General features: G+C 39.6%; 1 protein-coding gene across 1 annotated transcript; it reads left to right on the top strand.

The window, feature by feature from the left end:
• Positions 1-9375: 9375 nt before the first annotated feature.
• LOC122549498 (protein FAM83A) lies at positions 9376-17131 on the top strand. Its single transcript, XM_043689358.1, has 4 exons — positions 9376-9964; positions 12800-12967; positions 15122-15246; positions 16504-17131. Exons 1-4 carry the CDS (start codon positions 9449-9451, stop codon positions 17129-17131), a joined length of 1437 nt encoding a protein of 478 aa, XP_043545293.1. The 5' UTR covers positions 9376-9448.
• The last annotated feature ends 7656 nt before the right edge of the window (positions 17132-24787 follow it).

Raw genomic sequence — 24787 nt, 5'->3', positions numbered from 1 at the left:
TTTGCAAAAGCGTATGCCATCTGGAAAATGCATACATTTTGGGAATGGTTCCTTCAATTTGCGCTTTAACTGGCTTTTGCTGCTGATGGGCATGGAATCATCACCAACCTTCCCAACCAACCCCAGAGGCTGCATCCGTAAAAAATAGATCAGAGGGCAGATCTACTAGTCACAAGAAATTATCACCACGTCAGCCACCCACCCCCAGTACCCACACCTGTCTATCGCACTTTAATCCACTGACTGGCTCTTGAATTTCAGCATTCATGCCAAAGTTGCGCAAGAGGATAAACATCGATGACAAGAATGTGAAGGAGATAATTTAAGATTAGTGTGTGTTTTTTTTAAGATCTCAATGTCAGCAAGTTGCACCATCAGAGCTATTTCTTTAATTCAGCCCTCATGCACTTTCAGCCTCAGTAACTCTTCCAAACCAATTGCTTCAGTTACATAATCTGCATTCCCATTCCAAAAGTCAACAGAAATTTAACAAAAATAATAGTAAAAGTTAATTGTGTGTCCTGTGGTTTCTCATCAGGTGAGCACTTGTGGTGCTGAGCTATTAAAAAGCCCAGGAAGGATCCAGATTTGAGCTCAATTGTGCTGACTTGGCTGGCTAATCTCACTGGAGTGACAGTCAAAGCTGCTCCAGTCAGGTTCTTAATGATATGGTGCCTGTAGACATTAGTTGAGAGCACCATAAAATCTGGTTGTGATGGCCTCCAAGCGTGAAATTCTGCGAATAATCGGGGCCTAGACTTGCTCAATAAGAGCAGATTAGGCAAGGAACAAGGGTCGTTTGTAGCCCATTGGAACTGTACCCCTGCAAGAAAATGAGTGAGGAAAAATTAGATGTTGGAAAAGTAGAAATTGGTGCAAGTTAGGATTTAGACATCAAAGGTTTGAATGAACACAATTTTAAGAAGGATGTAAGATGGGAGCTGGCGAGAAGGTCAAGAGAATAGTCAAGTCTGGGGGTTAAAAAGAATAGACAAAGGTTTCAGCAGCTCTTGAACTGAAGTAGTGGGTAAGTAGAAAGTTAACATAACTCAATTTAAATATTGCAATATTTCTAAATAGTGTTCTGTTCCTTTTCATCTCAGTCAAGTGTCTAAAATGGAAATTTCACATGCAGAGTGTTAATTATACAGGAATAGCTTTAAAAGGAGAATAGTGGGAGCAGTTCACTGACTCAGAGTCTTAACCCACGCAGATGAATGTTGAGAGGATGCCAATCAATACATTTTGCAGAGTTTGTATGATATCAAACTAACTAAATCCTTCTTTATATCCTTTATGACCTTGAGGCAAACTTTAAATACTACATAAAAAGTTTAAACCTGTCAGTACAGACATACGTCAGTTACATAAGTGATTGGCAAAGGAGTGGCTGTAATTGATTAAAGCTTCTTAGAGCAAGAACAGAATGCTGTATGTAAACAGACATCTTCCCATTAAAGGAATGTAAAAGCAATTCGGATTTAATGGAGCAATCTTTCAGAACTGTTGAGACAAATATATTTTAATCCACAAATTCCTTTGTTTCCATAGAGAAGGGTATTTTAATGAATAATTCACTTGTGTGATGTTTTGCCCTGGAGCACCAGGTTTAAGAATAGCGTTGTGAGCCACGGTAGATGACAATGGAATAATAATAAACATAGTCTCCAGCTTGGCCTTGATACTTCCACTTCGGGGCATCACCCAATAATATGATGTCAGGTTACAAATGGAGACTTTTAGCAACAAGCTCCACCACTCTCGACCCCTCCACTGTCTCTAAATTATAAGATTGATTTATTCAATGAGTCACAATGTTCTTCAATTAAACCTTGGGAAGTCATTATCTCAAATCCTCATCACAGATTCCATCCCCTCAGTACAAACACCCACATTTGCCAAACAGATTGTTCATGACCTTGTTGTCCTATATGAGCTAATTACCCAGCTTCATATTCTCTTCATCACAAAGACCATATTTCCACCTCCATTACATCGCTGACTCCAAGGCTGCCTCAATTTACCTGCTGTTGAAACTCATCCATACATTTTTTAATCTCCAAACTGAGCTATTCCAAAGTTCCCTAGCTGTCCTCCTATCTTTTACCATCCTAAACCTGAGCTCACTGAAACCTATTGCACAGATTACAACTCACACTAGGCGCTGTTCATTCATTGCCCCATGCTCACTGACCAACATTGGGTTTCAGTCAAAGAAAAGCTTGCATTTACATAGCATCTTTCACAATTTCAAGAAGCATTTTACAAACATTAATTTTAGTTTTGATGTGCAGTCACTGTCTAGGGAATTTTGTAACCAATTTGAATATAGTAAGATCCCACAAATAACAATATGAAAATAATCAGCTAACAGGTTGATGTTTCCACAGATTCTGCCCAAACTGTGGCCCTTTTAAGAAATTATTTCTTTTTTCCAGTTTCTCAAATTCAATTTCGCATCATTGAATATATTACCCTGCTACAAGCCTATGAGACACTGCCATGTGATAGTTCTTTAGAAAGCAATTTTGAGAAATAATTTGTTTTAAGAAATATTCTTTGTTCCATTTGGTAAGATTGCTGAAAATGGAGTGATCAAAAATAACACATATTAATCAGAATGTTTAGTCTACCACCCACATATGGCTCAATTTTTAATAATACAAAATGACATTAACAAATGAGGCTGTATATTGGTTTGCAGTTTTGTTGTTGTACTTTAGTTCTGCGGTAAATCAAAAAAAATGTTGAAAATGTTCCTTTTAAGCACTTTACCTTAATTTTGGAGTCAGCTTAAAGGACTTACAAATGAGCATTACTAATGGTGATTACTTCATTCTGGGGATGGGCTAGAGGGATTAGTTTTGCCTGGGGCTTGATAACAATGGTCGTTAAACCAATATAAAAGATTGTAGAAACTTGATTTGCACAGAATGTAACTTGCGCTCAGAATTCTGTGATAGCTTACACTCAGATACTACTAAAAAAAAGTGCCAATCTGAACATCCAGATCAATCTCTGTTTCAGTGATGTTGATTGAAGGATAAGGGTTGGCACTAGGTAGAACATCCCTGCTTTTAGAATATCTAGCAGTGAAGTGTAATCCCTATTACCTGCCGTGGGAGGTTACTTCTGCTATCCTGACAGTAGTTAACATCCCACCCCATGTGGAAGTGAAGAGCACACTTGATGAAATACACACCTCCACAAAAAGTCTTAAGATGGAATACCCCAAGGCTTTGTTCATTGTGGCCGGTGACTTCAACCAAGCCAACCACTAGAGTATGCTATGAGGATACCACCAACACCTCTCCTGTCCCACCAGAGGCCCAAACATCCTGGACCATTGCTACACAACCATCAATGATGCCTACTGCTCCATTCCTCACCCGCATTTTGGTTAATCAGATTATCAGGCATAGCTTGTTCTCCTAGTTTACAAATAGAAACTGAAGCGTGAGGATCTGGTACAGAAAGTCGTATTATGCGGGTCTGAGAAAATGGATGAGCTCCTATGTGACTGCTTGGAGTCGGTGGACTAGTCCATATTTAAGAACTCAGAAACCAACTTAAATGAATGTGCCACTAACTCACTGGCTTCATCAGTAAGTGTGTAGAGTACTGCGTGCCAAAAAAGTTAATTCCAGTGTTCCCCAACTGGAAACCATGGATGAACCGAAAAATTCCTTCCTGAAGTCCCAGTCTGAGGCATTCAAATCAGGTGACCCTGATACATACAGGAAATCTAGGTACAATTTTCACAAAACGATCAGGCACCGGTTGACCAAGAGACAATGTTAGACTAAACTAGAGTCCCAGACTAACCACACAAACACATGTCGACTGTGGCAAGACTTACAGGATTTAACAAGCTACAAAGTGAAGTCAAGCAGATCACTGACAACAACACATCCCTCCCCAATGAGCTCAACACATTCTATGCTCATTTTGAACAAAAGGTCAGTGAATTGATGTCATCTGCCCTGACAGTCTTGGGTGTACCTGTACCCACAGTCACTGCCACAGACGTTAGATCAGCCTTCTGGAACTCACGGAAAGTGACTGGCCCAGATGGAGTCCATAGTGTTACAACACGGGGTAAACCCTCTTGCTTAATTTAAAACCAGCTACACAGAAAAGATTTATCCCGTGCAGTAATCTGTGAACATTTGAGTGGTCAAGAACTACTTAAAGTAAAAACTAACAACTTTATTTCTTAAAGTATAACAGAGCATAATTAACTAACAACTATTTACAATTCTTTCCCTTACCCTAACTTGTACCTTCCCTTCTATAATACTAGTCCGATAAACCCCCCAATTAAGATTTACAGAAAAATTCAAATTTTAAAACTAGCCAGCGGTCGAATCTTCTCTTTATTTTTGTCGGTAGATTGGCTCTCCAGGACAGTGTTGAGGATTTTCTCTGTACAAACTTCTTCTCTAGACAATTATCTCTATCAGAGAGTTCTGACTAGCAGTCTACTGCTGTTGGCCTGGTGGCAGTTCTCCTCCCAACTATTCAGCTTTTTCCAGTCTTATACGCTAAAGCATCGGATTGTGTCATTGGCTTTTAAGATTGTCACTATACTCAATTGAAACTTGATTGGAACTTGGTATTTTTCAGGGTATAATTTAAATTGATTGGCCGAATTTGAATCTGTTCTGTCATTTCCAAGCAATTAGCTACCCCAGTTGCGGGAGCACATGTTACATTGTGTCTTATTGAGAACATTTGGTGTTTTCACGGCTAGCTTTTATCTCTTAAAGGTACAGTACACCCACATCTACGTAACACCTCACCCCTTAAGAAAAAAAATAACCATCATAATGAAAAGAAGGCTTCATTTCTTTTTCTCTACTTTTTAACACATTACCCTAACATACAGATAACTTTAATATAAGTTCACCTTAACGTCTTCCCATAAACTGAGTAGATTCATTTGGGGCATCCCCTAATGGCAAACAATACGAATAGGATACGTTTATCCCAATCATTTGGGTAATCCTGACAATATGCTCTCAACATAGTCTTCAAGGTCTGATGCTACCTTTCTATACATATAAAACATTAAATAAAGACAAATTTCATCTAAACACTATCAGTTAAATCTGCGATAACACATCTGTGCTTACATTCTTCCAACTCACAACATGTATGATTTTAAAATTAAAAGTCTGTAACTTAATTCTCCAATGAAATAGTCTCATATTCTTGCCTTTAAAGCATTCCACGAAAGTAAGTGGATTTTGATCTGTGTACACAACCGTCTCTGACACATTGTGACATACACATTAAAATGTTGTAAAGCCAGTAACAAACTCAATAGTTCCTTGTCAATTGTGGAGTATTTCCTCTGCTGGATGTTGAGCTTCTTCAAAAAGTAACCAACTGACAGTTCAATCCCATCCTCATCTTCCAGTAGGAGTACAGCTCCAACTCCGATGTCACTAGCATCGATGGCAACTTTAAAAGGTTTTGAAAAGTTTGGTGTAGCTAAAACCGGTTTTGGTGGTCAATACTGATTTCAAATGGTCAAATGCCTCCTGGCATGGTTCTGTCCACTGAAACTTTGTGTTCTTCTTCATCAAATCGGTTAACGGTGTCAGCATACTGCTGAAGTTTGGAACAAACTTCCGATAGAATCTGCTGAGTCCTAAGAATTGAAGCACCTCTTTCTTCGTGGTTGGTCGTGGAAATTCCTCAATGGCCTTTGTCTTTGTGTTCTGTGGGGTCAACCTTCCAAGACCGATATTATGTCCCAAGAATGTCATCTCTGCTTTCGTGAATTCTGTTTTATTTAAGTTTATCACCAGTTTTGCTTCTCGTAGTCGTTCAAAGAGCTCTGCCAACTGCACTATGTGATCTTTCCAGGATTTACTAAAGATCACTACATCGTCCAAATAGACTGCACAGTTTTGTTAACCCAGCCACAATTCTGTTCATGAGTGTTTGGAATGGGCAGGTGCGCTCTTCAGTCTAAAGGGCATCACTTTAAACTGATATAGCCCATTTGCAGTTACAAATACAGAAATTTCTTTCATCGTCTCTGATAAAGGTACCTGCCAGTAAGTCCAACTTGGTGATGCAACCAACTTTCTCAATACAGTCCTCCAATCTAGGAATTGGATATCAGTCCGATTTTGTAACGGCGTTGACCTTCCGATAATCCCCACAGAATCATTGAGTCCCGTCTAGTTTGGGAACTAAGACAATCGGCGAACTCCACTCACTCTGGCGTGGTTTGATGATGTCCTTGTCGAGCACGGCCTCCACCTCCATCTGGACCTGTCTGGCTTTGAAAGGATTAAACTGATAAGTGTGTTGTTTTATCGGAGCAGTATTCTCTACTTCATGTACAATAGCATTAGTCCTTCCCATCTGATTCTTACATATGTCCATATACTGCAGTAACAAATCTTTCAACTGCGTTCTATGCTCCTGAGACAGATAACTTACTAACCCATTCCACTCCTCAAGGACTTCTTCATTTTTAAATCTATTTTGAGACACATCAAAATCCACACCATCTGGATTTGATTCCTCACTCTGTGGGGTTGTAACTAACACCTAATTCTTTAGTTCTTTCTGTCTAATATAATATGGTTTCAACATGTTCACATGACATACTCAATACCTTTTATCCCCTATCTGATATTTTTATTAGATAGTTCACCTGATAGACTCAACTGTTTCTCAATCACTAAACCTGGCTTTGAAGGGTTGTCCTATCACTGGTAACAATACTAACGTGTTATCCCCTTGGGAAAATGTCCGAGTCTCAGAACTTTTATCTGCCACCTGCTTCATTCTGCACTGTGCCCTCTTTCGGTGCTGTTTAGCTAACTCACCTACTCAACTTAGTCTCTCCCTCACCTTTGATAGACAATCTAATTGTGAAATCTCCTACTTTAGTCCTGTCAATTTTTCTTTAATTAATTTCAAAGGGCCTCTCACTTCATGATCGAATATTAGCTCACAGGGAGTAAAACTGAGTAGATTCATTTGGGGCATTTCCTAATGGCAAACAATACGAATAGGATACGTTTATCCCAATCATTTGGGTAATCCTGACAATATGCTCTCAACGTAGTCTTCAAGGTCTGATGCCACCTTTCTAAAGCTCCCTGAGATTCAGGATGATACACACTGTATACCTAAGATATCCATAACCTCCTTAAACAGCATAACAGTAAAATATGACCTTTGGTCCGAATGAATCTCTCTGGCTAGCCAATACCATGTGAAGAAAGCTACTAACTCCTCTACCTCATTTTTTGCTCTGATACTCCGTAATGGAATTACCTCCAGAAATCTGGTAGACAATTATGGTTAACAAGTATTGGTTTGCATTTTTAGTTCTCAGGAGGGGACCTACACAAGCAATGATAACCGACATGAAAGGTTCTTCAAATGCAGGAATTTGCAACAAAAGTGCTAGTTTTATTACCGCCTATGGCTTACCTACCATTTGGCATGTATGACATGTACAGCAAAAGTTAATCACATCCTTGTGCATTCCAGGCCAATAAAATGTTTTGTACCTTACCCTGAATCTTTCATACCCCTAGGTGACCTCCTACAGGTAGCTCATGTGCTACCTGTAACACTTCCTGTCTGCACACTACTGGCAATATAATCTGATGCACTTTGGCCCATTTCTCCTCTGCATTAACCTGCCGCGGTCTCCATTTCCGCTTTAGGATTCTATTTTTCAGATAATAACTCTCCAGAATACTCTCTGCCTCCTTTTTGGAATACACATCCACACATATATCTTATATTGTCTTGTTTTGCTGTTTCAGGACTAAACACTTCTGTCTGACCTTTGTCTGTTCAGGTTTTTCCTGCACCATTATGTCAAACAGGGTCTCCGCTAATTGAACCTCAGCTCCTTCATCTTTCTCTTTACTTTTCACTTTGTGCTGTGACTTATGATAGTGGGATCTGGTCACCACACAATCTGGGAAAATACCAGGATATTTCTGTTTTAACTCCTCAGTTTCTTGATCTTCCCTGGACTTCTCCACAGCAAGGGGTGTCATTACCACCTTGGATCCTGGCAAATCATTCCCATGAACAAATTGAATTCCTGGAACTGACATTCTGTCAATCACTCCCACAGTAGCTTCCCTAGTCTTGAGTTTCCAACCTGATCTTACATAGGGGAATGCTAAATTTCTGTCCATCTATCCCATATATTACGACACTCTCAAGTAACAGATAAGAAAGAGTGCATATTTGCTCATCTCTTACAATCAGCGATTGGTTAGATCCTGTATCTCTCAAAATGATAACTTCTTGTCCTTCTCCCCCTGTTCTTTCTGAGTAAACTTTATCCACAGAGGTGAATTCTTCATAGAGAATGTAAAGAGGGACAACAAATATAAACGCACAGTATGCCAAATAAAACTTGATACATAGAGATAGAGAGAGACAGAGAGATTGTATACAGTATACAAAAGGTATTAAAATGGACCTGAGGAAGGTGAAGAAACACATAGAGACTTAGGGATAGTAAATCACAAGTTCAAGCTGAGACATAAGTAAGAATCACAGTTACAGCTACAGTCAATAGAAAAAAAATCCTTCATCTATATAGCGCTTTTCTTGACCTCGGGGCATCCCAACGTGCTTTGTAGACATTTAAATACAATTGAAGCTTTGTCACTGTCATAATGAAGGAGACAGATCAACAAATTTCTATATAGCGCTTTTCTTGACCTCGGGGCATCCCATCCCAACGTGCTTTGTAGACATTTAAATACAATTGAAGCTTTGTCACTGTCATAATGAAGGAGACAGATCAACAAATTTTCACACATTAAACTCCCCAAAAAACAATGTGATAACGATGAAATAATCTGTTTTTGTGATGTTGATTGAAAGATAAATATCGCACTGGATAGCAAGGTTAGCCCCCACTGCTTTTCTTCAAAACTATACCATGGGATCCCTTACATTTCTGATGAAGGGCTTTTGCCCGAATGTCAATTCTCCTGCACCTCGAATGCTGCCTGACCTGCTGTGCTTTTCTAGCACCACACTCTCAAACCTGAGTGGTCTTTGTTAAAGATCTCAACCAAGAGATGGCACCTCAGACAGTACAGAACTCTTTCAGTACTGCACTGAAAATATCTGAGAAGTCTGAGTGCACAAATAACTCAGAATTCCATAGATAATGGTTAACATAAATGTTGAAAAAAATGCCAGAGAAAGAAAGGTAACATAAGATGATTTGTTCTTATGAATTTATCCAATGTGACAGCTACCCAGTGCTATCTTGAGCATGTAATTATCCTGATTCAGTACTTGCCTTAAGGTAAGGCAGCATAATTCTCTTGTTTACACATAATTGCATGCCTTAGCTTAATGACTACTCTCTTGCATTAATTCAGCATTTAGTATAGCTAGCAGAGAGCTGTGGACCCAGCCACAAGCATTAACGATGAATACACAAAGTTACCGGAAAACCAATTGGTATCAATCAAAAAAAGTTGGCAAGATCAAGAGGCGACTGGAAGCGGTTAAAAACCCCTGGATGTCTGCGCCTGAGTTTGGCCTGAGCCACAATGAAAGCATAAGGTTGGCAACAGATGCCTTGCTGGATGCTGGCACTGAGGCTTATGATAGTGTGTTGGCTGAAGAAGGAGAGGTGAGCTTCCTATCTCCTTCTGAAATACAATACATTATGAGTAATCCTAAGGAGCCCCTCCAACCTGAGCTACCGCCATTAGAAGGGGGACAAAGCAAACCTGGGGCACCAGATGCTTCTTCTGACCTGACTGGCACTTACTTTCCACTCAACTCGGACAGCAATGGACCAATGTTGGAACAAGGTTGGCCAATGGCAGACAAAAGATATTACCTGAAGGGACCCTCAAGCATCAAAGTTTACTTTCAGAATGCAAAATCGCAGAGCATCAAAAATATTTTACGCTTCTACATCAGTCAAGCTATTGAGGTAATTCCTGTACTACATTGCAATTCAGTAATGTTTGTTTATTGTGATTCAAGAATGTGTTGGCTATATTGAAGATAAGTTAAATTGTCATGCTATTATTACTGCTTAAACATCCAGCAACTTGTGATAAGGAAGAGTAATTCTGACACTTTTGAATGATTACAAGTAGCTGGTGGTTGGCATTGCTTGACCTTGTGAATAGGGGATCATGTCCACAATCTCCTCTTGAGTGTCATGAAATTGTAAAGGTACCTCAGAACGTTGGATCTGTCACCCAACAGTGCAAGGACCCCCTCAATGATGAGGTCTACGTTTCTGTAGTGTCACTCAACAGCTCTCACCCTGAAAGGGTACAATTTTAATTGGAATCCCGTTCCACAGCCTGTAAATTGTTCTGTTTTTAAAATGTATTATTTTAAAATAATCTTACTTTTCCTTTCAGTCTTTATTTCTGATATCACAACATAATGTCTCTTCCCTTTTAACCGAAGTAAAATATTATGGAAGCTGGAAATCTGAAACAAGTACAGAGAATGATGGAGAAACTAAGAATGCATCTGTAGTGACAGAAAAATTGAGTTAACATTTCAAGACTGGTAAAACTAAAGAAACTTTCTCCCTTCAGAGATGCTGGCAGACATGTTGAGTTTCTCCAGTATTCTCTGTATTTGTTTCTCTCCTTCCTTCTGTTCATTTATCTGTCTGTATCGGATTTGATCTGTATCTGATTCACATAATTTACTTTTCTCATTTTTTTTCTCTGTGTTGTTTCTGTGTTTCTTTCTCAATCCATAAGTCTCACCAGTTAAAGAGATGGGGCTGCTCTTCCCATCAGAGTGCTGAATGGACCTCTCTAACCTTAAATAATGTTGATCTTGTTATTTTTTTTCTCTGTGTTGTTTCTGTGTTTCTTTCTCAATCCATGTCTCACCAGTTAAAGAGATGGGGCTGCTCTTCCCATCAGAGTGCTGAATGGACCTCTCTAACCTTAAATAATGTTGATCTTGTTTTGTGTACCTCCTGTGCAGCTGTATCTTGTATGCCTCACTCTGTCTAATCACCCTATGGTCTACATTTCCTTGTTTGCTATGATCTGCCTGTACTGCTCACAAATAAAAACTTTTCACTGTACTTAGGTACATGTGACTACAATAAATCAAATCAAATCAAATTCACTGAGATCCCAGAAGTCCTATTCCCCTATCCCTTTGCAGTTTGCACTTCTAGCAAGTTATCAAGTCCTCACCTTGATCCTAAATGGCATCCCAGCCTATTCTTAAATTGTGCCCCCTGATTCTAGGGGAAATATCTTCCCTATGTCTACATCTCCTTTAAGTATTCCATAGGTTCCAGTGAGATCACATCCTATCTGTTGAAATTCTTGACAAAAAAGCTTGCCCTATCTCTCTTCATAGGACAGTTCCACAATCCTAGGAACGTCTGGCAACCTTTATTGCACTTCCTCTATGACAATAATAAATTTCTCAGATAAGGAGACCAAAACTGTATACAGTACCACAGGTGCAATCTAACTAAGCTCTTGAATGTTTGAAACAAGACTTCACTGCTCTGGACTCAATCCATTTGCGATAAAGACTAATATTGTATGAGCTTTCCTAATATCCTGCTGCACTTCCATGTAAACCCTCAATGACTTATTGACAAGGACAGCAAGGTCCCTTTGCACATCTACACTCTCTAACTTCTCACCACTTAAAAATATTCTGCACATCTGTTCTTCCTACCAAAGTGAATAACCTCATATTTATCCATTGGATATCCAAGTGATTTGGGAGGATGAAGAGTTGAAGGAAATTATTCTTAATAAGGTTGTACTGGAGGAATTAATGGGACTGTAAGTTGAAAAGTAAGGCTCTGGAACCTCAATGTCTACATCTCAGAATGTTGAAGGGGATGGCAAAAGAGACAGTCAATGGATTGGTAATGATTTTCCAAAATTTCATAGATTCTAGAATAATTCCTGCAGATGTATTTCTATTTCTATTTATTGAGCTTTGAGTGAGTTATTAGGTATTGAAAATGTTGATGTTAACTAACATTACTGTCTTTATCATGATTTCTTCACTCTTCTCTGCTTTTCTATACCACCAAAACGCTTTATAGTTTTGATCATCTCTATTAAATCTGCTCATAACAGCAATATCAGAACAAAAGTCTTAGAAACTGGAATAGGTCATTCGGCCTTCAAGCCTGTACCACTATTCAGTAAGATCATGGTTGATCTGATGGTGTCCTCAGCTCCACCTAGCTGTTCTCCCACTCTCCCAAAACCCATAGTGCTTGATTCACTTTTCTATCAAAAATGTATTGAATTGAGCCTTCAACAAGTTTGATAATCCAATCTCCATTGCTTTCTATGAAAGAGATTCGCACAGACCAATGACCAGATGATTGAAAAAGTTCTCCTCTTCTCCCTTTTAAAAAGGAGATCTCTAAATTCTGAACTGTGTTAGTTTTACCAAAGAGAAAACATCTTCCAGATATCCATTCTATCCACTTTCGTCAAGATCTTATATATTTCAACAAGATCCCTCTCATTTTACTAAACTCCAATGAGTACAAGCCGGAACTGTTCTTCATAAGTTGAGCCTTTCTTCCCAGAAATGAACTAAGTGAACCTCTGAACTCCTTGCATTAAAGTCCAATGGTCCATTTGCCTTCCCAATCAATTGCTGCCACTATACATTGACATTTTGTGGTTCATATACCAGGGCACGTAGACCTCTTTGTCCCACCAGCCTCGGCTTTTCCAGTCTCTTGCCATAAGTGTGGAAGTTAAAGTATCAAATGTGATTCTAACTTCCTTTCCCCCAGCTAATAGCTATCGTGATGGACATATTCACTGATGTTGATATCTTCTGTGATGTCCTGGAAGCAGCCAACAAGCGGGATGTCATTGTTTACATTCTACTAGATCAACACTCTTTACAATACTTCATTGAAATGTGTGAAAAACTCCAGATAACAAGCAGTCACTTAACGGTACGTGCTTTGTCAGCTTTATATTCAACAATAAAATAATCCAGTTGAATTCTACATAATCCATGTGTATATATATATATATATATATATGCTCATATGTGCATAATGGACACTTGGTTGTCTCTCTTTGTCCATCTTTTTCAGGTGGTGGAGGCGTGGTCAGGCTACAGCTTGGGATTGTCAGGCAGGTGGCTGGAGTACTGATTCTTATTGGGGAAGTGGGTTGTTAGTCCAAGGTGGGGTAAGGGTTGAGGGATGTTGGGTCTTATGTGTGGGAGAGAGTACCAATCCAGGGGATATTCAGACATTGGATGGGAAGAGGAAGGGTTGCATTATTTCTGGTAGTGGGTTGAGGTCAGGCCAGAAATGGGGGTTATCAGTTCTGGGAGAGTTGGGAGAGTCTGAGTTGTGAGGGCTTGGTGTTAGTCAGGATTAGTTCAGAGTGCTGTGGGTGAAATTGGGCTTGATTGCAGGGGAGAGTGTTTGGTTGTAGGGTCTTGGATATGGACTAAGATCTGGGGGGAGGGGGGATGGGGTATAGTTTGGGGAGTCATTGGTAATTTGGAGCTTCAGTTTAATAGTTACCCAGGATTTTAGTAGCATCTTCAACCTCAATGTTTTCCCAGGTAACTATTAAATTACGTGAGTTGGATCCCTCCAAAGTTTACAACTTTAATGGTAGCTATGATGTGGAGGCGCCAGTGTTGGACTAGAGTAGACAAAATCAGAAGTCACACAACACCAGATTATGGTCCAGCAGGTTTATTTGAAATCGCACAAGCTTTCGAAGCACAGTTTTGAATTACTTATTACGCTTTCTCATATACACACTCTTTCACACAAAGGCACACACACAAACACACCCACACAGATTCTCTCTCTCTCATATACACACACACACACGACACACACATCTACGGGGTGAATCATTTCATCCAAGATGTTTGTTTATTTGCAGATACATTCTATTGTGTTCAAAAAGCACAAAATTTGGAGTCACTGTCAGTCAATGTGGCATCTTATAAATTCCAGCTTTCAGAATGAAACCAGCCCGCTTCTAGATTAAAACTCAGACAGATTCTGAACAATGCCTCACAATGTCTAGGATGTGGCCTGAGATGTTACTGTATATTCCTATCGCTCTGCCTGATTGTCATGACAGCACAGCACTGATGTTGACTTTATAAACACTTTATACACTGTCTAACACTCTTGGTCACCTGCAGAGATATTATCTGACACCCCACTCATACCAGCTGTATGATCTCTTGATCTCTCTGCCTATAAACTCTGTGTCTGCCCTGCTTTCTCACAGAACCTGACGAAAGCTTGTGTGGTTTCAAATAAACCTGTTGGACTATAACTTGGTGTCGTGTGACTTCTGACTTTGTACAACTTTAACAGATTGATTGTTTTGGAAGGTTCCAGATGCAAGAGATTTGCCATTGGAAAACTGAATTTGTCAATTCCTAGAGCTTGCTGCATCTGGAATCCCAAAGTGTAACTCCAATCTGAGCTGCTCCAAAAACTTTCCATTATTGGAATTTCTGGACCGCTCTCTTTCTGTTGTTGTTTGACCTGCTAGTATTTCCAGTATTTTCTGTTTTAACAGAGGCTTCAATTGAGTAGCTTTTGAAAACACAGAGTAATTACAACAGCTAAAAATATGCATTTATATAATGTTTTTAATGCAATATACTATCCCATGGTGCTTCCTGGAGCATTATCTGACACTGAGCCACATAAGGTGGTGTTAGGACAAATGACCAGGAGCTTAGTCAAGGCTTTACATATCTTAAATAAAGAAAGACAGAATGACATAGAGGTTTAAGGAGGGATACCCAAGAGTAGTGGCCTCAGCAGCTGAAGACATGACCACCCAATAGTGGAGTGACTTAAATCAGGGGATAATGAATAGGACAAAGTGGAGGAACACAGACATCTGAGAATGTATATACCAGAGGAATCTACGGAGTGGAATAAACCACTCAAAAGCTGGCAAATAATTGAAATACGAGGTGTAAACCACAGGTGTTACTTTTACAAACTTCTTGGTATATAAGGTTGACAATATTCCATTTCTTGTGTTGTTCAAATATAAACATTGCTGTCACCTTCTCTCGATGAATGAACTCCTTCTCTCTCGTGTTTCAGAATATAGAAATCAGGCATGTGTCTGGTGACCTCTACTGTTCAAAATCTGGAAAGAAATTTTCAGGCCAAGTTCAGGAAAAGTTTACCATTATTGACTGCTTACATGTGCTATCAGGATCCTACAGGTGAGTGGGAAGATATTCAGCCACTACAGTCACTGTGTTTATAAACAGTGCAAGTAGAACAAAGTAGGTATGATTAATATTTCAAACACTCCAGGACTGTCCGGGAGTAAAAGAATTATTCCAGTTTGTAAACTCCTCTAAGCTACAACTCTCCAAGACCTCAATGCTACCCTTCAGTCTGTACTACAAGCAGCCTGGGTGAAAAATCATTGTAACGCTGGACAAAATTTTGTTGAATTTAATTTCTCAATATTTCTGCCTATTTGTTATTTGAGTTGGCAGAACAACTATGTTGGCTTCAGAGTTAAAAGTCAATACATCAGGTAACCACTCCCTGATTAGCAAACGAGGAACAGGCATTAGGTGGACAGGCATGTCAAGTGACCAATACTTATTCTGGGGTTGGGGTGGGGGGTTCAGGAGAGGGAATGTAGGAAGCAAGAGAGAGTCATATCCTGAGACCTCCAGGAATGTTTTCAATCAGAACTGGCAACCCAATATGGGCCTTTGCGACACAGTAGGTCAAGCCATTTTGGAAACGGTGACTCCAAATGGGTAATTCTTCAGAGTGTTGCAAGGTGCTGCTATTTGGTGAGAAGGCATTCATTTGTTAGTCTGTACATTTGTCCACAAATGGCATTTTTTTATAGATGAAGCAAGTAATAAAAACTTGCTTCATATGGCAGTATTTATTGGATTTTTTCAATATTCTAAATCAAAAGTTTGGTCAAACAGACAAGTTTTTTAAAACATCCTAGAGGAGGAGCAACAGCTTGAGAGGTGGAGAGATTTAGGGACAGAATTCCAGAGCAGTTGATGTCATGACAACCAATAGCTGAACAATGGAAATTAGGGATGCTCAAGAGACAGGATTGGATGAGTGAAGATGCCTTTAGGGGATATTGGTTTGCAAGGGCTCTGGGGAGAGATTCCACATTGCCTTTCAAAATAAGGGTTTTGTCTTCTTGACAAATGTCTTCCTGATGGTTTTATTTTGCCATCTCATACAATAATACACTTCTGACAGTATAGCACTTCTTTAGCGTTGCACTGGAACAGCCAGCCTGGATCTTATGCTTAAGCCCTGGAGTGGGACTTGAACACACAACCTTTGAACTCAAAAGGAAAATGGAGAACCTATGCTGCAAAAATGATAAAGGACCATATTTGCTTTAGATTTTTGTGTTAACAAATTGTAAGCATTTCATTTGAATCAATTTTTAAATTTATTTTTTCTCTCAATTTCTGCCTTTACAGTTTTACTTGGTTATCAGGGCAGGTGCACAGGAATTTCATCACTCTCTTTTCAGGACACATTGTTGAAAGTTTTGATGAAGAATTTCGCAGGCTCTTTTCTCAGTCTAAGCCAGTAAATGAATTCAATTCAAAGCACGCATTACCTCACAGCCTTCCAAGAAGCTCAGTGAAAACCAGCAGCGGACCAATAATCATGTGGCCAGAAAGTCACAACACCCTTTCAAATACTTTGAGCAGCCTATCCAGTTCCAGCCAGCCCTCAATTAACACCTTTCACTTCACCAAAGGTGAAAATCTTCACAACCAGAAACAAAACAGCAGAGCTGCCGCTCAGTACAGGCTGTTGTACACACCGCTTCTCCAGGAAAGGAACTATCCCTTCCAAGTTGACTGCCACCTTAATGAAATACCAAAGCCAACTATGAATTCTAATCGCATCAACACACTAAGAGCTCAGAGGGAGGAACTGCAGAGTGTATCACGGCTATTACCTTTCAGGCAACATTACATGCTGACAGACACCAAACTCTTGTTCAACCTGGAGCGAACCCACAGAGGAAAATACTCAATGGAAGCCCCAGTCAGACTGAATAATCTAGCTAATCCCAAATACTTCAACAATAGATAGGACAAGCATTTTGACCGATGAAAATGATTGTTTGCAGATGTAATTGAAGACAATCTAGTTTAATCTAAGAAAAACGATGGCCCAAATCTCCCAGCTGTTGGATTATCAGGAATCAGACACACAACCTACCATGCAATCTGGAACCCATGCAGGTTCCAATTTAATGACTCCATTGGCATTGTCCAACAAGTCTGAACTTCCAGTAGGCAAATCCCCTGCTCTCTGGGACCCTCTGCCTAGGTCGCTGAATCAGTTAGAATTGGAGACTTTGGATAGTCCTGACTGACCAAACTAAGTAATTACACAGGAGTCGTTAGGCAAAAAAAATCTTAATTAAATCCCTTTTCCATTTTCTCAGTGTACATCTGTTTTCATCTCTGTCCTTATACAAGTCAGTTGTTTTCTCTCGTTCTACATCTGTGAAAATGGCTGTTTTTGATGCTTGTGTTTAGTTGCCTTGGGCACATGTTCCCAATGAATGGTAGAGATCAGTGCCTGTCTTGTCTCAGTTTCAGAGTCCTTTTGAAATGTGGTTGCTTGAACTTCAAGAGTTCAAATCCCATTCTAAAGACTTGAGCAGGAATGCTATCAGTCAAAGATGGTAAACCCTGCTTGTTGACCCAGCTAGATGTTAAGGATCCCACGACACCACATAAGAAGAAGTAAAGACATTTTTCAGTGTCCTGGTCAACATTTATCATCAAAATGTACTGTCTGTGCATCATTACATTGTTTACTGCGTTGCATTTCTTAGAATAGCAACCACACTTCAAAAGGACTCTGCAATTAGATTAGATTAGATTAGATTACTTTACAGTGCAATGTTGCCACAAAAGCTGTCTTTCTCTCTATCCTTTACTATTCCTTTGTGTATTACGATTTTCAGTACTTTTCACTCCATTTTTGGCGGCCAAAGTACTTCTATCTTCAGCTGTTTCTCTCTTTCTGACTATATTTACAATTTGCTTTCTGTATCCCTTTTTCTATTTGTACATGATTCTCTTCCATGTGTATTTTGCATGTGATTGCGCCTCTGTCTGTAGCAAAGACTTTTAATGCATCGTGTATTTGTTTCTCTTTCTGCCCAGTGTTCAGCCCACTCACTCTTTATACACAATGAACAACATGTGGCTAGGGATTAATTTATTGGCCAATATCTGGTGTAGTAGATATCTACTAATTTAGGTATGAAATCTGAAGCATCCTTGTTTCTTATGGTTTAATGTAGTTTGCATTCATCTGCCTAGGGATTGGAATGAGAAAAGCAAGGACCAAAAATTTTAACCATGCTAATGCTCAAGTGAGGTACTAAAATATTACATCCAATCAGTAATGAATAATGGATATGAAGCTTGGTGCATTAAAATAAAAATCAATGGCTTTGAAATTAGATGCTTAAGAAGGATCCTAAGTGTAAGCTGGGTGGAGAGAAGAACTAAAGAGCATTGAGAGAGGCTGGAAAAGCAAAAGAATTCTTAAATTATATCAACAGAAGTCAAATGTCGGTTTCCAAACATGCTTTCCATGCAGAAGAGTTGGAGCCTCATCACCACTAGGGGGCTAAGCAGTAGAAGATCAATAGGCCAACTGGGAAGCAAGCCACTAGACTGCATTAAAAATCCATGTAACCAGGACATCAACAATAACAGCATCTGCAGTTGCTAAGATTAGAAAGTTTGGAAGATCCATGGCCATCTATGCCACTCAACATGCACTTAGATAATGACAATGAATCACCAATATCAAGTAGTCAAAGCAATTAATTGTGATTAAAATAACCAACTTTCTGGCTGTTTCTTCTGGTCTCTGTTGTGATTGTGATGAATTGTGAACATGTTTTATATCATGATAGAAGGCTAACAAAGAACTCCATTATTGCAGCACAAAACATTCATTAGAATCGTTATTTGATGGAGGTGAAGCAACTAAAATGTGATTCTTCAGCACAACGTAAGATTATATCCCCACAATCAGTATCAGAATGTCTTATTGCAACTTCACTTCATGTATTGATCTGGTAAATCGATAGTGCATCTTTTTTTTTACAAATTATTGATATTTATACTGTGTTTTCCATAAAAAACAAGGTTGCTTTCCTATTTTGAATTCATGACTTTTAAGTTTGTTGTTAGTTTCTCAGGTAAGGCAATTTGATATTGGGTACCTTCAATGAGTTCTGAGTCCAACTACAAGGAGACACATTAGAACAGATCAGACTGATCCAACTCTCTCCTCACACAAAAAGCTATTTAGTGCTTCCTGGGACTCAGAAAGAGAGAACTTGAATTTCCAAAGTGCCATTCATAACCTTGGGACATCCAAAAGCACTTTACACCTAATGAAGCACTTTTGAAGTGTGGTCAGTATCATAACGTAGGACACCTACATTCCCTGGACATGCAACCTTAGAAACTTGAAGTATCCACCTGGCAGTGGACTGAGCTTTACACTTACTTGAAATACAACAGTGCAGCACTTGCTCAATTATTTGAGTAAATTTCTCAGGTGGGACTTCAAGTTGTGACACTCTCACCTTGATTCCAGTTCCCACTCCAGAAATGCAACCAGACAATCCAGGCTCTAGTGCTGAGGAAATGCTGCACTGTTAGACACATCATCTTTTGGATGAGATGTTGGAAGTGGGATTGCACTGGATGGTTACCTGTTACTCGATGGAATGAACTTCTTCCACACTTTAATTTCTAAATAAACTGAAGACCCAACTGTCTCATTGAGATAGATGCAAAAAACTCCATGGCACTATTTTGAATAATATTGGGTTGGGGGTTTCTACTCCCTGCTTCCTTAACTAATTTGAACAGACCAACTTGACATTAACTTGCTGTGAGAACTTGCTGTGTGTAAATTGTTTGCCGTATTTCCCCAGAACGGTGACTACACATTGTCTCAAAGTGCTTTCTAGACATACTGTGGTCGTGAAAGGCACTGAATAAATGTAACACTCTACGTTTGGTAAACAACTGTCACCATACCCTGTCAGCATCTCACTCCCTATCCACATACAACTGGAAATATCAGGAAACCGTGAGGTTACATAATAGGTTTATAAGGAAAAGAAGATATTTTTCTAGAAATACAGTATATCACATCGAGTCAGATATCAGAGGAACAGGCACAGGGAATGATGACTATCATAAAACATATGCATCAGATACATATACAAGATTTACCATGGAAACAGTCCAATGAAGCTTTGTTAAATTGGTCTCTGAGAAGCTGAGTAAATTGGGTCTATATTCTGTAGAGCTTAGAAGAATGATGTGATCTCATTGGAATTATCAAAATTCTGAAAGAGCCAGACAGAGTAAACACAGAGAAGTTGTTTCCCCTGGCTGGGGAATCTAGAACATAGGGGCTAATGTTCAATATAAGAGGTTGATAATTTAGACACAGGAGAAAAGTTTTCTGTTGGAGGGTTGTGAGAACCTTTGGAATTTTCCATCCCAGAAGGTTGTGGACACCCCATCATTGAACATATTTAAGTCTGAGGTAGACAAGCATTTGGAAATCTTCAGGGAATCATTGGATATGGGAAGCAGGTGGGAAAATGAAGATGAAGTAAACCATTAACCATGATCATACTGAAGGACAGATCAGGCTAGAGGGACTAAATTATCTACTCTTGCTCCTATTTCTTATGTGATGCTATTTCAAAGCTATTAAAAATACAGTGTTAAAAACCCCTATCCTAATTTGAAATGGGGGATGAATCACTAGACTTAGCATTGGAAAACATGAAATATTTTATCCTACTTCAGTAGCATTTTTTGAACACAAGTATCTGTAACCCCAATATGAGGAATTCTCCATTTTACTGTACAATAAAGATTTTTGAACACAGCTCACATTGGTACCTATACACCACTGTGCTTTAATATCCTAGTTTCAGCATTTATGCACTGCACCACCACAAACCATAGGCCCTTTGACAATACTTTCCAAATTCTGGTCTCGATCAGAGAAAGATAAGGCCAATAGATGTATGGGAATATCACCCAATGAAAGCCACTTACCATCCTGAATTGGAAATACATCATCATCATCCCTTTAGTGTTGCTGGGTTAAAGTCTTTGAACTCTCTCTCTAAAGGTACCTGGGGCACATGAACTGCAGTGGTTCAAAAAGGCAGTTCATCAGAAACACGATTTGGACTGGGGTGTACAAAGTTAAAAATCACACAACACCAGGTTATAGTCCAACAGGTTTAATTGGAAGCTCCGAAAGCTAGTGTGCTTCCAATTAAACCTGTTGGACTATAACCTGGTGTTGTGTGATTTTTAACTTTGTACACCAGAAACACAGAATTGTTATTTTGCAGGAGGAGGCCATTTGGTCCATCATGTCTCGATCGGTTCTATCATCTAGTGTCAATCTCCTCCCTTTTCTCCATATGCTTGCACTCCACTTCTATCCAAATAATCATCCAAAACCCTCTTGAATGCCTCAACTGAAACTCTTTCCACACGTTTCCAGACAGTGCATTTCATACTCTAATTATTTGCTGTAACACATTTTAAAATAAAAAAATCACATCCTTGGCTTTGTTTGCATATCAATTTGAATCGCCGCCTTCCTCCTTTTTACTGTTACGAAAGGGAACAGCTTCTCCCTATCTACTGATCCAGCCCACTCATTATTTTGAAAACCTCTATCAAATCTGTTCACAGCCTTCTTTTTTCAAAGAAGAACAGTCTCAGCTTCTTTGATCTATCCTCATAACTGAAGTTTCCCATTCCTGGAACCATTCTTTTGTGCACTGTCCAATACATTGACATATTTCCTACAATATAGCATCCACAAATATTCATTGATAAAAAATAATTATTTGTGGATTAAGTAATGACTATGGTAGTTTTTGTGGATTGTTGAGAATCATATTTCTTTCCTTGGAAAGGTCTGCAATCATGGGGAACCTTATCAAATGCCTTGCTAAAATCCATGTACACCACATCCACTGCTCTACATTCATCAATGTTTTTTGTCACATCCCCAAGGAATTCAATAAGGCTTGTGAGGCATGCCTGCCCCTCATAAAGCCATGCTGACTATCTCTAATCAAACTATGGTTTTCCAAGTAATCATAAATCCTGTCTCTCAGAATCCTCTCCAATAATTTGCCCACCAGAGATGTAAAACTGACTGGTCTGCAATTCCCAGGATTGTCCCAATTCCCTTTCTCCAACAAGAGAGTAACATTTGCCACCCTCCAATCATCTGGCACTATTCCAGTGGACAGTGAGGACACAAAGATCATTGCCAAAGGTGCAGCAATCTCTTCCCTTGCTGACTGTTGTAACCTTGGGTATATCCTGATCGGCTCAGGGGACTTATATACCCTGAATTTTTTCAAAATTTTCAGCACATGTTCCTTCTTAACATCAACCTGTTTGAGCATATCAGCCTGTTTCATGCTGTCCTCACAAATGAAAGGGGCCCTCTCAGTAGTGAATACTGAAGCTAAGTATTCATAGAGGACTTTTTCTACTTCCTCTGACTCCAGGCACAAGTTCCCTCCACGATCCCCGATTTGCCCTACCTTCACTCTGGCCATACTCTAGTTCCTCATATAAGTATAGAATGCCTTAGGATTTTCCTTAATCCTACCTGCTAAAACATTTTCACGCCACCTTCTAGCTGTCCTAAGTCCATTCTTCAGTTCCTTCCAGACTACCTTGTAACCCTCTAGAGCCCTGTCTGATCCTTGCCTCCTCAACCTTAAGAAAGCTTCCTTCTTCTTCTTGACCAGATATCCCACATCCCTTGTCACCCAAGGTTCCTTTATCCTACTATCCTTTCCTTGCCTCAGTGAGACAAACCTATCCAGCACTATCAGCAAGTGCTCCCTAAATAACCTCCACATTTCTGTCACGCATCTTCCCAAGAACATCTGTTCCCAGCTTATGCTCCACAGTTCCTACCTAATATCATTGTAATACCCCATCCCCCAATTAAATACTTTCCCATACTGTCTGCTCCTCTCCCTTGCCATGACTATAGTAAAGGTCTGGGAGTTGTGACCACTATCATCAAAATGCTCTCCTACTGAGAGATCTGACACCTGGCCTGGTTTATTGCCAAGCACCAAGTCCAATATTGCCTCCCCTTTAGTCAGCTTATCTACATATTGAGTCAGAAATCCTCCCTGGACACACCTGACAAAAATGCTCCATCCAGATTATTTGAACTAAGGAGATTCCAATCAATATTAGGGAAGTTAAGGTCACCCATGACAACAACCCAATTATTTCTGCACCTTTCCAAAATCAACTTCCCCACCGCCAGACTAATTTAAACCATCCTGAAGAGCTCTAGCAAACCTCCGGCTGAGGACATCGGTGCCCTCCAGTTCAGCAACCCATCCTTCTTGTACAGGTCACACCTTCCCCAGAAGGTATCCCAATGATCCACATATCTGAAACCCTCTCTCCTACACCAGACCTGCAGCCACATATTGATCTGTACTTCACATTCTTAAATCCTCTCTTTTTGGAAACATGTGCTGCATACAGTAATAAAAATACAAGCTATGGTTATGTGAGCAGTAAATCTGGATTCTAATGACTCTTTCTAAAAAAAATATTGATAGCATCCAATTATTCACTTAAAATCATAGTGTCATAGAGATGTATAGCATGGAAACAGACTTTTCAGTCCAACTCGTCCATGCCAATCAAATATCCGAACCTAATCTAGTCCCATTTGCTAGCACCTGGCCCATATCCCGCTAAACCCTTCCTATTCATATACATATCCAGATGCCTTTTAAATGCTGTAATTATACCAGCCTCCACCACTTATTCTGGCAGCTCATTCCATACACGCACCACCTTCTGCATGAAAAGGTTGCCCCTTAGGTCCCCTTTAAATTTTTCCCGTCTCACCCTAAACCTATGCTCTCTAGTTCTGGACTCCCCCACCCCAGGGAAAAGACTTTGTTTATTTATCCTATCCATGCCCCTCATAATTTTGTAAACCTCTACAAGGTCACCCCTCAGCCTCCGAGGCACCAGGGACAACAGCCGCAGCCTATTCAGCCTCTCCCTATAGCTCAAAGCCTCCAACTCTGGCAAGAAAATTAATTTTTCAAACATCTGGGTTACAGTCACAATATGAGCAGAGATACAATAATGTTTTTGTGGTATTGAAGAAGTCCTTATTTTTAGCATGATGGAAAATACATCAGGCTGGCTGATTTGGATTGAATAACATCATTCAACAGTAACATGGGATTAAATTTCCCAAATAAATGCCCAATCTCTGAAATGCAATTACTGTGCAACATAAATATCAATGAAGTACAAAATTGCAAATATTTCCACCATATGAAAGTAGATATATTTGACGTAATATTTTCTCAGAGTCATATAGCACAAAAACAGACCCTTCAGTCCAATTTATACGGGCTGACCAGACATCTCAATCTGACCTAGTCCCATTTGTCAGCATTTGGTCCATATGCCTCCAAACCCCTCCCATTCACATACCCTCCCAGACGCCTTTTAAATATCGTAATTGTACCCGTCTCCACCACCCCCTCTGACAGCTCAGACACCTTCTTTGTGAAACAATTATTTCTCAGGTCCTTTTTCAATCTTTCCCCTCTCACCGTAAACCTATATCCTCTAGTTTTCGAAT

Source organism: Chiloscyllium plagiosum, chromosome 4 (genome assembly GCF_004010195.1).
Source record: "Chiloscyllium plagiosum isolate BGI_BamShark_2017 chromosome 4, ASM401019v2, whole genome shotgun sequence".
Taxonomy (NCBI): Eukaryota; Metazoa; Chordata; class Chondrichthyes; order Orectolobiformes; family Hemiscylliidae; genus Chiloscyllium; species Chiloscyllium plagiosum.
Note: the sequence above shows the minus strand (reverse complement) of the source record. Positions and strands in the feature narration are given on the sequence as shown.